This window comes from Bos indicus x Bos taurus, chromosome 1 (assembly GCF_003369695.1).
Source record: "Bos indicus x Bos taurus breed Angus x Brahman F1 hybrid chromosome 1, Bos_hybrid_MaternalHap_v2.0, whole genome shotgun sequence".
NCBI classification, from domain to species: domain Eukaryota; kingdom Metazoa; phylum Chordata; class Mammalia; order Artiodactyla; family Bovidae; genus Bos; species Bos indicus x Bos taurus.
Genome location: NC_040076.1, coordinates 109,759,106 through 109,773,342, shown reverse-complemented (window position 1 = coordinate 109,773,342; position 14,237 = coordinate 109,759,106). Strand labels below are relative to the sequence as shown.

At 37.7% G+C, this 14,237-nt stretch overlaps 1 protein-coding gene across 4 annotated transcripts in view; it reads right to left on the bottom strand.

The window, feature by feature from the left end:
• Positions 1-894: 894 nt before the first annotated feature.
• VEPH1 (ventricular zone expressed PH domain containing 1) overlaps positions 895-14,237 on the bottom strand; it is a 277,465-nt gene continuing 264,122 nt past the window's right edge. For all 4 annotated transcript variants that reach the window (XM_027542753.1, XM_027542745.1, XM_027542737.1 and 1 more), the window contains 2 exons: positions 8,086-8,222; positions 895-2,483 (listed from right to left, as the gene is read on the bottom strand). In XM_027542753.1, coding sequence (XP_027398554.1) covers positions 2,247-2,483; positions 8,086-8,222 — 374 coding nt within the window. In that variant the 3' untranslated portion in view covers positions 895-2,246. The remainder of the gene's footprint in view (positions 2,484-8,085; positions 8,223-14,237) is intronic.

Genomic DNA, 14,237 nt, shown 5'->3' with positions numbered 1-14,237 from the left:
AAGTCGCTCAGTTGTGTCCAACTCTTTGAGACCCCATGGGCTATACAGTCCATGGAATTCTCCAGGCCAGAATACTGGAGTGGGTAGTCGTTCCATTATCCAGGGGATCTTTCCAACCCAGGAATCAAACCAGGGTCTCCTGCATTGCATGCAGATTCTTTACCAACTGAGCAATCAGGGAAGCCCCACCACCTTCCAAGAACCTCCCAAATCATTTCCCTGCTACAATCCATTCTCTACACCATGATCAAGATTTTTTCTCTAAATACAAATCTTCTTAAAACCTTTCAATACGTTTCACCATCTTAAGGAAAAAGTTCAAAATACCTAGCATGGACCCAAGCCCTACATGCTACGACCCTGCAGGCCTACAGGAGTATTCTGTACTGCTCCCAATAGGTCCCTTATGTTCCAATCCCAGCTGAGAACTTGCTGTTTTACAAATAAACCATGTTCCCTCTTCCTTTGCTTAGATGGTGGGTGTCCCAAGGAAGCTCTTATTAATTCTGTTGTCTAACTCTCCCTGAGTAATTTCATTTAATTCCACATCTTCAGTGACCATCTATATACATGATGAGCCCAAATTTTGACCTCCCAAACTCTTATTTCCAACTTGTAAGAACTTCTATGACTCACAATAGTCTCAAATTTTACATTTTTAAACTTAAATTTGAATGGTTCCCTTCCTTAAACTTGGCCCCTTTGTATTTCCTATCCTAGTGAGTTAGCAATAGAGTCAGGGTAGAATTCAGAGCATTAAGTACTTAACATCTTTTCTCCATGTTTCTATATTAGGCTGTGTTTAATAAATTTCAAGGAAAAAATCTGTATGTGTATTACAAATTAGCTTTTGTATTAGTTATCTATTGCTATATGACAAATTACTGCACATACTTAATAGTTTAAAACAACACATATTTATTATCAAAAAGCTTCCATGGATCAGGAGTCCAAGCGTGGTATAGCTGGGTTCTCTGCTTAAGGTTTCGCATATTTGCAATCAAGGTGTTGGTGGAGAATGGGCTCTTATCTGAGGCTCAGGATCCTTTTCCAAGCTGCTTACACTGCTTGTGGCAAAATTCATTTCCATGAAGCTGTAGAACTCATGGCAGCTTATTCAAGGTCAGTGGGAGAGAGAGAGTCTCTAACTTGTTCACCATATCAAAGGGCTCATCTGATTAGGCCAGGCCTACCCAAGACCATACACTCTCAGTTAACTTGGTCAGCTGATTAAGGACCTTCATTACATCTGAAACATTTCCTTCCTTTGCCATGTAATGCAACATAATCATGGGAGAGACTATCCTGTCCTGTTTGCCATATTCTATTAGTTAGAAGCTGTAGGTCCCACCACACTCAGGGGAAGAGATTTTACCAGGGTTTGGGTCATGAAAGCCATTCTAGAATTCTGCCTACCATGATTTAATTTTTTAAATTATGGGTAATGGCAAAAACAAATACATGTTTATAATTTTGAGGTATTAAAATATTGAATGAAAAGAAAGAAAGTATAGAAATTTAAAATCTCAAATTTTAATAGAAATGGCATATATTTTGAAGATGGGGAAAATGGTCTTCTGTGTTTAATCCTAGCTTACACTTACTGCCTTGGCAGGAGATATAGCCAAGTAACTAAACTTTAGATCATATTATATAAACCTAAAAGGAATAATCAGATAAGGAGTTATGAAGGACAGATATTTAATTATATAATTGGCTTAATTTGAGAACCATTTTACCAAGTGTTAGCCTCCTTTGCATTAGGACAGGATAAATGTAATTATATGTCTGTAAGTAAGTTGTATGGTTTCTTCAGTGTTCTTCAATTTGACTTTTCCTTGTAGGTTTTTTCCTTTTAATACTATTGACTACTTTTCATCAGAATTGCCTAATATTTCCTTAGGACAGGTAGTTCAGGTATCTTTTAAAGTTGTTTTCTTATAATGTACAATGCCATAGGTACAGAAGTTTCTAGATCCCTTCTCTCCCCTTTCTGGCTCCATATCATCCATAACTCCTTTTCTTATATGCCTTACAAAGCTGTTCTGGAGTTAATTCCAATGCCATATGGATCTGAAATGTACCAGGATCCTGCCACTTTTAGTCTTGCTTCCTGGAGAAAACTTTTCCATTGGTGTTTAGTAAAAGACAGCATGACTTGGTGAATTTATTTCTTTTTCTTGACATTGGCAATGATAATGCCATGCCCATTGTATACAACTGGTATGAGATTGGCTTGCAAATCCCTAGAGATACGTGGTTACTTCTCTACTTTCCCTCTCTTTTGCCTGGGCAACTGCCACATTGATGCACTGGAGCCACTCTTCTGCATTCTTCTCATTCTTGGCCTTGAAAACATAGGTTTTATTGTCCGTGAAAATTTCGAAAGCCCGGGGGAGAGAACGATCCCTGCGTTTCTTGGCCACAACTTTCACACTCTGTACTTTGCTGAGTTCTATCGGGGAGTCATCAGGATCATCTTTCTGAAATGCATGGGAAGGAAAGAACATGAGCTGGCTTCCAGAGTATAGAAAGATCTCTGGCTCCTGGAGAATTTTCCAAGAGGATCAGAATCTGTTCACTTCATGTGACTTGAGACCTTTGTTATTTTGGGTGCTAAGGCCTTGAATAGTCATGAAAACAACTGAAGAAGTGAGCAGCTGGTTTTTTGTTGTAGTATCTTAAGCTAGAACAAAATAGCCAATTTATAGAAAAGTATTATATGGTGGGACTGGGGAAAATGTTTGATTCATATTTCTTTGATGTAATGCCATTTTCTATTGATATTAACACTGTATTAATAGAGAAAATGAAGCTGTACAATTTGGGGTACTATTAACTAAGAATTTGAGATAATTTTAGAGGCCTGAAATTGAATTTTTCTTTGTGTTACCTCTGAGAAAGAGGTGTTAATCGAATAAACAGGGCTCCAATGCTTAAGTAGATTAAACTGTTTTTGAAACTTTCTCAATCTTTGAAAGCATTATTTGTCCACAAACATTAAGGGAAGGAATATTTAATGATGTTACATTTTCTTTGCATTAAAGCAGGTACTTAAGAATCTAACACCAGAGTTGTCAGGCTGGGCTAGCATGAATATTTTTTTTTTTTTTAAATCAGATACTTTTTAAAAGCAATTTCAAATCTTTAACATCCCTGAGTCCATTTTGTCTACTGGAGAATGTAGCTGTGGTTGAGAATCTTGTCAACCCTCCTTTCCCTACCTGCCCATTCATAATCACCCTTTTTTCACTTTGCAATGGAAAAACATCTTTTTCACTCATCCCAAACTTTCTATGGTGTATTGTCCACCTTGGAAAAATCTCAGGAGCATCAAACAAAAAGAGCAATTCAAAATATTGATGTCAGAAGAACAGAGCCCAGAAATAAACACACACACCTCCGTCAATTAATCTTCAACAAAGGAGGCAAGAATATACAATGGGAAACAGATAGTCTCTTCAGCAAGTGGTGCTAGGAAAGTTGAACAGCTGCATGTAAATCAATGAAGTTAGAACACACCCTCTCACTATGCATAAAAATAAAATGGATTAAAGACTTGAACATAAGACATGACACCACAAAACTTCTACAAGAGATCATAGGCAAAGCATTCTTTGACATAAGTTGTACCAATATTTTCTTAGGTCAATCTCCCAAGGCAATAGAAATTAAAACAAAAATAAACAAATATGACCTAATTAAACTTACAAGCTTTTGCAAAGCAAATCGTAAACAAAATGAGAAGACAAGTTACAGGATGGGAGAAAATATTTGCAAATGATGCAACTGACAAGGGCTTAATTTCCAAAATAGCTCATACAAGTCAACAACAACAAAACAAACAATCCAAGTGAAAAATGGACAAAAAACCTAAATAGACATTTCTCCAAAGAAGACATACAGATGGCCACTAGGCACATGAAAAGATGCTTGACATTGCTAATTATTAAAAAACAGCAAATCAAAGCTACAATAAGGTACCATCTCACACCAGTTAGAATGGCCATCCTTTAAAAGTCTACAAATAAGAAAAGCTGGAGAGGTTGTGGAGTAAAGGGAGACCTCCTGCCCTGTAGGTGGGAATGTAATTTGGTGCAGCCACTGTGGAAAACAGTATGGATGTGCCTCAGAAAACAAAAAACAGAATTATCATATGACTCAGCAATCTCACTCTTGGGGGCAGAAACTATAACACAAAAACATACATGCACTCCTTTGTTCATAGCAGCACTATTCACAGTAGCCAAGATAGCCAAGGAAACAATGAAAATGCCCATCAACAGATGAATGGGTAAAGAAGATATGTTATATATGTACAATGGAATACTACTACTACTTCTACTACTAAGTTGCTTCAGTCGTGTCCGACCTTGTGCGACCCCATAGACGGCAGCCCACCAGGCTCCCCCGTCCCTGGGATTCTCCAGGCAAGAACACTGGAGTGGGTTGCCATTTCCTTCTCCAATGCATGAAAGTGACAAGCGAAAGTGAAGGCACTCAGTCATGTCCGACTTTTAGCGACCCCATGGACTGCAGCCTACCAGGCTCCTCTGTCCGTGGGATTTTCCAGGCCAGAGTACTGGAGTGGGTTGCCATTGCTTTCTCCGGAATGGAATACTGCTGCTGCTGGTGCTAAGTCGCTTCAGTCGTGTCCGACTCTGTGCGACCCCATAGACGGCAGCCCACCAGGCTCTCCCGTCCCTGGGATTCTCCAGGCAAGAACACTGGAGTGGGTTGCCATTTCCTTCTCCAATGCATGCAAGTGAAAAGTGAAAGTGAAGGCACTCAGTCGTGTCCGACTCTTAGCGACCCCATGAACTGTAGCCTACCAGGCTCCTCTGTCCATAGGATTTTCCAGGCAAGAGTACTGGAGTGGGTTGCCATTGCCTTCTCCAGAATGGAATACTACTCAGCCATAAAAAAGAACAAAATAATGCCATTTGCTGCAACATGGATGTAACTAGAGATTATCATACTAAGTGAAGTAAGTCTGAAATAGAAAGATATATACCATATGATACCACTTATATGTGTAATCTAATATCTACAAAACAGAAGCAGACTTATAGAGAACAGACCTATGGTTGCTAAAGGGGAGGGGTTAGAGGAGGGATGGAGTGGGAGGTTGGGATTAACAGATGCAGATAAATAACAAGGTCCTACTGTATAGCACAGAGGACTATCTTTGATATCCTATGATAAAACATTGTAGAAAAAGAATATTTAAAAAGAAGGTGTATATATATATATATATGTATATAATAAATAAATGTGTAACTGAATCACTTTGAAATTAACACAACATTGTATATCAACTATACTTCAATTAAAAAAAATACTGATGTAAGGGAAGTGTCCTTCAACCAAGCATTAAAAAGCATTTAACTTTTAATGTTTAATAACTATTTATTACATTTAATATTATACTTATAGCTTTTCATAAGTAACATATTTTTGAAAGTTAATAAAAGATCTTAACACTTTGAGACTGATGGTCACAAGAAATTAAAATCACTAAATTTAAATATATATACATAGTTTTACTGCAGTCGAAAATGAAGGTGATCAGGATAAAAAGTTATAGGAATGGTAGAACAAAAATATGATTTCAAAGAAACAACCTGAACACATCAATTAAAGAAGAGCTAATTTGCATATTTTTTAAATGGATGGTGTTAGGTGTCAAATTGCAATGGTATTTTTTATTCTATTGGTTATATTTAAAGGAGAGATGTGATTTTTAAATTTTAAAGTGACAATATTTACAATTCAATAGAAAGTATGGTTTGTGCAACTGTTTAAACTTATGATAAAAGTATTTACGTAAATTAAAATGCTACAAGGTGTTAGGCAGATTTTCAGAATTTTTTTAGGGGATATACAGAATAAAAAGTGAAGATATCTCTATAAGACAATAGCAATACTTTATTAGTTTAATTTGGTTTATAGTAAGTATCTGACAGCAATAAAATTATGTATTTTAAATTAGATTATAGTAGAAAATTGATACGTGTAGGAAGTGAACAAAAAAAAAAAAAAAAAAAGGGTTACCAGTGGACAGTAAATCAACTAAGATAGAAACAGATAAGAAATCAAAGGAAACCATTACCTAGCTGTTTGGTGGAGATGAAGATCTTAGAAGGCAAAAGTGAAAAATAACACTATAAGCTTTTAGTTCTTACGTTAAAATGCACATTTTCCTCATTTACAAAAAAGGCCCTCTATGATGCGGTTGAAGCTGCAGCTGGATTGCTGACCACGGCAAGGTTACAGTGTCCCTAAGGATGAGAGGGGTTTTGGTGTGGTCTCTATGCTATATTATAGTATTTCCTAATATTTGAGCCAAATGGTCTGTCAGACTTCTGGAATGTCAAATCATTATCTCCTGATAAAGATGTCAAATAAGTTAGCCAATCGTAAAATAGCTTATTCTCTAAATTTTATTAAAGAGCTCTGAATCAAGAAGTATAAAGGTCAGTATTTGAGTTTAGGAAAAACACTCTTATGAACTAATTCTACTCTGTCCCAAGGGATTGGAAAAATCACTACATCTTAACTTCTATTCTGATTTCTTTAACAAAGATAGGAAGTTCAAATGGTCATTTTAAACACTTTAAAAATGCTTTAATGTGAACCTATGCTAAAAATAAAAGTTTCCTTACACCTCCAATAACTTTCCAAATTGAACACACCATTACATTTCTCATTCAAAAAGATCTTTAGCCACAGGAAAATCCATCTTTATATTTTATAAAACACACAGATGAAGAAAGTAACATGAGTTCAAAACAGGTGCCATCAAAATGTTCTTTTTCACTTAAAAAGTTAATGTGAAGCTTTATTAACTAAAAGAACACTGATCAGAATTCATCATAATACAGATACACCATATTTGATTTCTGCTGAGAAGTTCAAACAAATTTGGTAATGAGCATCCTAAAGACGCAGTGCATGTGCTCTTAGTGAAATGTAATTTTTTAGTAATTTAACACTCTCATCAATTAATCCAGACACACTTTGATTTGCTACTGACCCTGTATTTTATTTATTTCTTTCTTTTGACCCTGTATTTTAGATGTACATGTGAAGCTTGATTGTGTTCTCATTTAAGAACATGCTTTGGTGTCACATTGCCTGAGTCTAACTCCAGTTTTACCTTTTCTCACCTTACGGGCTCTATCCTCAGACAAGCCCATCAGTCTCTTTGTGCCTCAGTTTGTCCATCTATAAAATGGCAATAACAATGGTGCTGATCTCAAAGAATTGTTCTGAAGATTGTGAGAGGTAATCCACTGTGGCACATGATAAGCACTGAGAAGTTATTATTATTATATCTTAAAATAGCCAAGAAATACATCAAGATTTCATGCTCCCTGATCATGAGTGAGAAGAGTTTAATGATAAATGTGATTTGGAAAGAAAGGGATAACTTTGCATTATTGATTGCAATATAATATCATTTCACAAGTTTCTCACTGAAAATTCAGAATACAGATATTTACTGAGCATCCTACTTCAGATTGAAAATTATATTAAATGAATATTTATGAATTCTTTCAGAGTTCTGTTCTATCCATTAACTGAATATTAAATGAAAGATAGTAATATTTTCCCCCCAAAAAACTGAGTTTGGTTGACTACATAAAAAGTACTTAAAATAAATCAACCTTTTCTCCTTCTTCCCTGCCTACTATTCCCCTTCCTCAGGTCCCCACGTCCAAATATAGCCTTCAATCATAAAAGAAGTCAGAGTCAAAGCCACATATTTATGTAGGTGATCCACAAGGAAACAGAATGCACGATGTTCAAGTCAAGATTCCTGGGTAGGCCTTCTGTGGTTCATCTTCTAAAACTTAGGTTAACAAAAAAACCCTTCCATAATAAACTGAGAAGGACAGTGAACCAACTTATGTAGGAATGAACAGAACAGTCAAAAAGGCATGTATAATAAAAAGACACCGTAAAACTGTAAAATGGAGAAGGAAAAATTATTGGCCATTTTACTCCAGACAAAATGCCTATCAAGTTGGCAAAGATCAAGGCTTTAAAAACACAAGTGTAAAAGATGGCAGAGGGACTTACAGATTTTCCTTTTTGAAACAGAAGTTGATTTCCAGCCAGTGTAAAATAACGGGTTTTCCACCTTTTGATGAACTTCCATCTGACTTGTTTCTCTTTAAGTTTTCCTTCTATGAGGGGCTGGCCATCTTGATTTATAACTGTTAAAGGTAATAGAACAATCAAGCCATTTATTTTTCATTATTCATTTGGCAAGTGATCAAAAGTCAGAATTGTACAGTGAACCAAATATAAAAGTATACTTGGAAAGTGGCTAAAAAATTATGAATTTGGTTAAGCTTTCCCCCTTTGTCCGTAAAAGAACGCACAGTTTAGATATGATAATGGGAAATGTTGAAAGCCCTCATTGAGATTTGCAAAAGGAATATAGTTCACGAAAAGAGCATTTGGTTAGCAGTTTTTTAAGGTTCATCCAGATACTCAGCATTGTTCTTCCTAACTCCTTTGTTTCATGGTATTTTGTTCACACAAACTTTTAGAAATATAGTTTTATAAACAATCACAAACCAAGTATATTTAGCTATTTGCCAGCAAAAGTCAATGTAGTGCAAATATGTGTTTTCATGAATCCTTAACAGCTGCAAAAACAAACTTACCCCACTCTTTTGAACATGATTTTTCCACTCTCTGGAACACACACTCTACCTCCACTCTTCACAGTTAAATCTTCACCTAGTTAAAAACTAATTATTTCATATTTCAACTCAAAACATTGCTTCCTCTGGGAGACTTCTCCCAAACCCAGACCCAACTGACTTTGTCTGCCATATATTCTCAGAGCATCTGGCATGTTTCTTTTCTCAGATATCATCATTCAAAGATGATTATTGGCATTTACCTGATTAATGTCTTTCTTTACCATTCAGCTGAAAGCTCAGTGAGGTCAGGGTCTTTGCTTTGTTCACTATTGTTACATCAGGCATATCTAGTATGAAGTGTGTAAATTTTTGTTGAATTAATGGATTCATTTCACACTGAAGTAGAGTACGTATGATAACACAGAACCATAGAGTTAGAAGATCGATTATGATGTCAGAAGTTTATATGTTGAACTGAATAATTTCATTTGTTTTACAAACTATGTTAGATTCACTCTTCCAATTCATGTAAAAGAATCTGATTTCTGAGGTGTATGACAATATTTATTTATTTACATTAATGTTTGATATTCATAGCACCTTGAAAGTAATGAAATTTGTTAATCACTGTTAAATTTGGACAGTAGCTCTTTGAACTTATGAACACAACCTGTCCTTCCCATCCATCACTTCTCTTTTCTAATGTAGGTTAAATAACTAGCTCAGATGGGGTATTTGTCCATCATGACAGCACTGTCAGGGTAAGAAATAATAAAATATATAGTTTTTATAAACAAATTCTATTAACCTGGCTTTTTTCCCTTCTTGTCTGATGACTAGTCAATTGGATCTTCCATTTTCAATCCCAAATTAAGGCTAGTAACAGAAACAATCAGAGAAGGCAATGGCACCCCACTCTAGCACTCTTGCCTGGAAAATCCCGTGGACAGAGGAGCCTGGTAGACTGCAGTCCATGGGGTCGCTAAGAGTCAGACAAGACTCAGTGACTTCACTTTCACTTTCATGCATTGGAGAAGGAAATGGCAACCCACTCCAGTGTTCTTGCCTGGAGAATCCCAGGGTTGGGGGAGCCTCGTGGGCTGCCGTCTATGGGGTCGCACAGAGTTGGACACGACTGAAGCGACTTAGCACAGCAGCAGCAACAGAAACAATATCTGAAATATATTGTTAGATAGTGGTAGTTTATAATGAAGAGAGTGAGTGACTTGGGGTTGGTGCAGATGCATGTAAGTGGTCAGGAAAGAGCTTGCACATTCGAGGTGGCATTTGATCTGAAGTTTCAATGATGAGAAATACGTCCCATTTTCTAGCGTGCCCCATGGTGGCTAGACTGGGCATAGAGGAGAGTATGCAAAGCACTTGCTCAAGAATCATCGACAATCAATGTTAACAAAATGATCTGTGTTCTGCTAGCAATAATCTATTAAGAGCTTTCTTAAAGGGAGTATGCTCTTCGCAAATTTAAATTTTCCATAAACACAGTCCTTGCTTCCTTTATGCAGCAGGTAAAGCACTTGGGACACCGCATCTTCCCCAAGTGCTAGAGGTCTTGGGGAAGGTCTAGAGGTCCTAGAGGGCTGGGATTTAGGTAATATTTAAGCACATGGCTCCTTCTGAATCTGACACTGGGAATTAGCTACAAGAACTTCTCAATGTAGATCAAAATTTCAAGGCAGATGCAAATGCTTCACTTGAAGTGTATGTGACCAAAATAGTCGAAGGAACTGTTTGAGACATGAAGTGGCTGGGATAACATACCCACAGACCCACATGCCCACAATGATTGTGAGAGACTCCAGAGGAAATGAAAGGCTTACTGGAAAATGAAAGGTTGAAGACTGATAGAGAAATGTTGCTGAACAAAGAGGACTTCATTGTAGATTCTCACTTCCAGTGAAAGTGGATCCCAGGGAAAAGTCCATGGAAAAGATTTTAGGAAGGAAATTTCAGCAGCATTTTAAACTAGCTGCATGTTAGGACCTTAATTTAGGAATCAGAGTCAACTTCAGGTAATTCTTAAAAGTCAGGCTATTTGTACCTATAGGATTAATTTCAAAACAGTTTCAAAAGGCAAAAAAAGAGAAAAGCTATTTCTGCCCCGCCCCCCCAGTGGCTATCCTAGGTTCTAAAAAAAAGTTTTTTAAAACTATTATGTCTGGCATAAGTGCATTACTGGCCATGCGTTCTTTTAATAGGTCTATTGCCCATTACACGTCCTGGTGAGCAATAATTCTCACATGATATTGCTGTCTCTTCATGGTCAAAATGAGGAATTAATTCTTTCTAAGGATGATCATATTCCACTTGAAAAATAACATGTCAAATGAGACTATGAGGAAATGATCATGTGCCTAAAACTATCTTGCTTGCATGTAATGCATATAGGATATTGAAATATTTTCTCACGTGCCAATTAACACATTATTTCATTCAAAGCATCAGTTTGGCTAAGACATTCTCTACCAACCAGCAACTGTTCCTTTTTAAAATTATCAGTTGGTTAAAAATAATTCAGTTTATGGAATATTTATTTATGAAATAAACTGAAAATAATTCAGTTTATGAAATATTAAACTGAATTCTCTAGTGTAATTGGAACCCATTCCATGTTTATCAACTTAAAAATCTGAGAATGCTAATACAAATGGTTATATATTCATTGTATTTCTTTTGTGGACCAAGACTTGACAACATTTATGTTGATAAAAGATGAAATTTGAAAATGTTAGTCTTACTCAATGAGAAGTTGGTGAATCATATCAGGCACAGATACCTTAGAGCAATAAAGAATATTCCTCTATTGATCTATCAGCCATATCCAGTCATCTCACACATAATTTTGAGCACATGGAAGCTATAAGGCACTGCGTTTGGATCTGAGGGGGTCATGAAGCCCAGCTCAGAGAGAGCTTGAGTTTATCATCTTGTGGTGAGATAAAGCATTTTACAAATTTGACAACTCAGTGTAGAGTTTGGGATATAGAAGCCAAGCATTACAGAACTCAAAGAAAGAAAATTCTACTTCTAGCTGGGAGAGAGTGACATGAGGGCTGGGTCCCTGCTGAAGAAGGGAGAGAGGAACTTGTGGGAGGAGTGCAGAGAAGGACTGGGGTAACAGGAATGACATGTCAGGGGAAATGTATGAAAGTAAAAAACCTAAAGAAGCTGGAAGAATCAATGAACTCAAAAGCAAGTTTGTAAAGCAATCACTTTGGTCAAAGTCATGAGCTGAAGGTGGGGCGGGGGGTGGGGGGGCGGTGCCTGTAGGCAATTGAAGATTTTTTTGGTGTAAGATCCAGGAAAGAGATTGGGTATCAGATAATCATAGGGGAGGTCATATTGGACTTTATTTGAAAGCTCTTCTGAATCCCCATTAGAAAAGATCTTGCTCTTCTTAAGGACTAATCAGGGGCCTAGAGCCTGTGAAGGTCCAGCCGGCACAGGCATGAAGCCTCCTGGTCACCAGATGGGATCAGCTGTGGAACAGGCATGGTCACAGCAGGAAACAGGGGCACCTCAAGCTGTTGTGACTGAAGGGACTTAATAAAGGGACTATTTACACAGATGTGGGCATGGTGTAGGAAAGGCACTGTAATGCTCTGGGGCCAGGAGCCAGGAGGAGGCTCAACACCCCTCTGGCTGAAGAGGAAGTTGAAGAGAACAGTTAGGGGCTGTATGCAAAGCACTGCCTGACTGTGGCTGTGGATGGAGGACACGGTCAACCTGCAGGGACCAAGCAGGGAGGGAGTCGGGAATAAATAAGCAGACCTCACTCTGCTCCCTCTCTCTGATCTCCTGCCAGAATGTAACTGAAAGCCAGAGGTAAGGAGACTGGAACCTCTGGAGAGGCACCTATTCTACACTGGGGGTAGGAAGCAGGAAAGCTGCCTGGAGTATATGTGTCTGAGCTGAATTCTGAAGGACAAATGGCAGTGATGAAGGTGAAGTGAAGAGGGATATTGTGAAAAAAGAAGAAGGAAAATAACCTGCAAAGGGCTGAGGCTGACAGAGTGGGCATGCAATGCATTCTAGAAACTATCACTTATTCTTAGTGATGAGAACCTGGTAGGATCGGCAAGCAAGAGATGAGGTGTGAGATTCAAGGAGAGACTAATCCTAAAAATCCTTGGACATCATGCAAAGTGAAAGCTAATGCTTTGTAATGAACATGATGAAAAATAAGAATTTCTGTAGTCATACAACTCAAGAGCACAAGAGTTTAGTAATTTAAGGTCTCCACCTTGCATTAAGGTTTATTGCAATTGTGACTATATCCTTGTGTGTGTGTGTGTGTGTATGCTCAGTTGTGTCTGACTCTTTGCAACTCCATGGACTGTAGCCTGCCAAGCTCCTCTGTCCATGGGATTTTTCAGCCAAGAATACTGGAGTGGGTTGCTATTTCCTACTCCAGGGGATCCTCCCAACTCAGAGATTGAACCATGTCTCTTGTGTCTGCTGCACTGGCAGGCACATTCTTTACCAACTGCTTCACCTGGTACAGACCTTAGCCAATTATAATTTAGTTAAACATAGTGTATTGGATGCCATGTTTTCTCCTTACTATAATAAATCATATAGGGCTGTACCAAAGATTTTCTTTGGTCTAGGCCGAGAGTTGATGGGGTAAGGGCAATGACTTTGGAATCAGATCTTAGCTGAAGTCCAGAAATTGAAACTTAATGGCTGACTGGTCTTGTGCAAGTTATTTAGCCTCACTGAGCTTCAGTTTCCTCTTCTCTGGAGACGTCATGCTTAACAACAGGGCCACCGAGCAGGTTGTTCACTGCCTAAGAGCACTCAGCTAAGGGGGGTGTAGGGGTTGAAAGTCAGCCAGAATTTTGCTATTTAAGTCATACACCACCCCCCAAGTGGACATCAACCACCATAAATAAAGGCACACAAAATTCTGTAAAAGTTAATAGTAGCCTTGCTTAACTAAGTCCTGCTATCCAATAAGATGTCAACAAATAGTAGTTATTATCATCATGATCATGGTCATCTTCTCTGACTGTAACGATGAACAGTTGGTTTTTATAAATACCATATCCTAATGGCCTGAGGATAAAACCTATCTCCTTCCCTCCAATTAAGGATGTAATGAACTTATACTATATTAAAGCATTAGGAATGGTGAGAGAATTCAGAGTAAGACAATAAACCCTTTTAAAGGTCAAGGACTGCAGGCTTTGAACTTGAGGTGTGACAAGCAATTCAAAGAGTCCCGAAAAGAGGTGAACTCTTCTGATTTTGAGTAACAGATCCATTTGTTCATCACAACGGCCATTTTCAAGCTAATCGGATAATGGATTGGGCTGCACTGGGAATCTTTTCCACATCATTAGTGGCTGCTCCCTTTTGTCCCAGGCTTCCTGCTTATTCTTATGGCAGTAGATGCTGACACCCTCACCGCCATTAACTATTATTCACATTGTACTGACTACTATCCACACCCAGAAGTTCCTTATACTGTGTGCTTCTGGCTCATGCAACTTTTGTCTTAAAAGTATTGCATTATGCACAAATAATTAAGATTGTCATAAATTTAATTTGTGATAT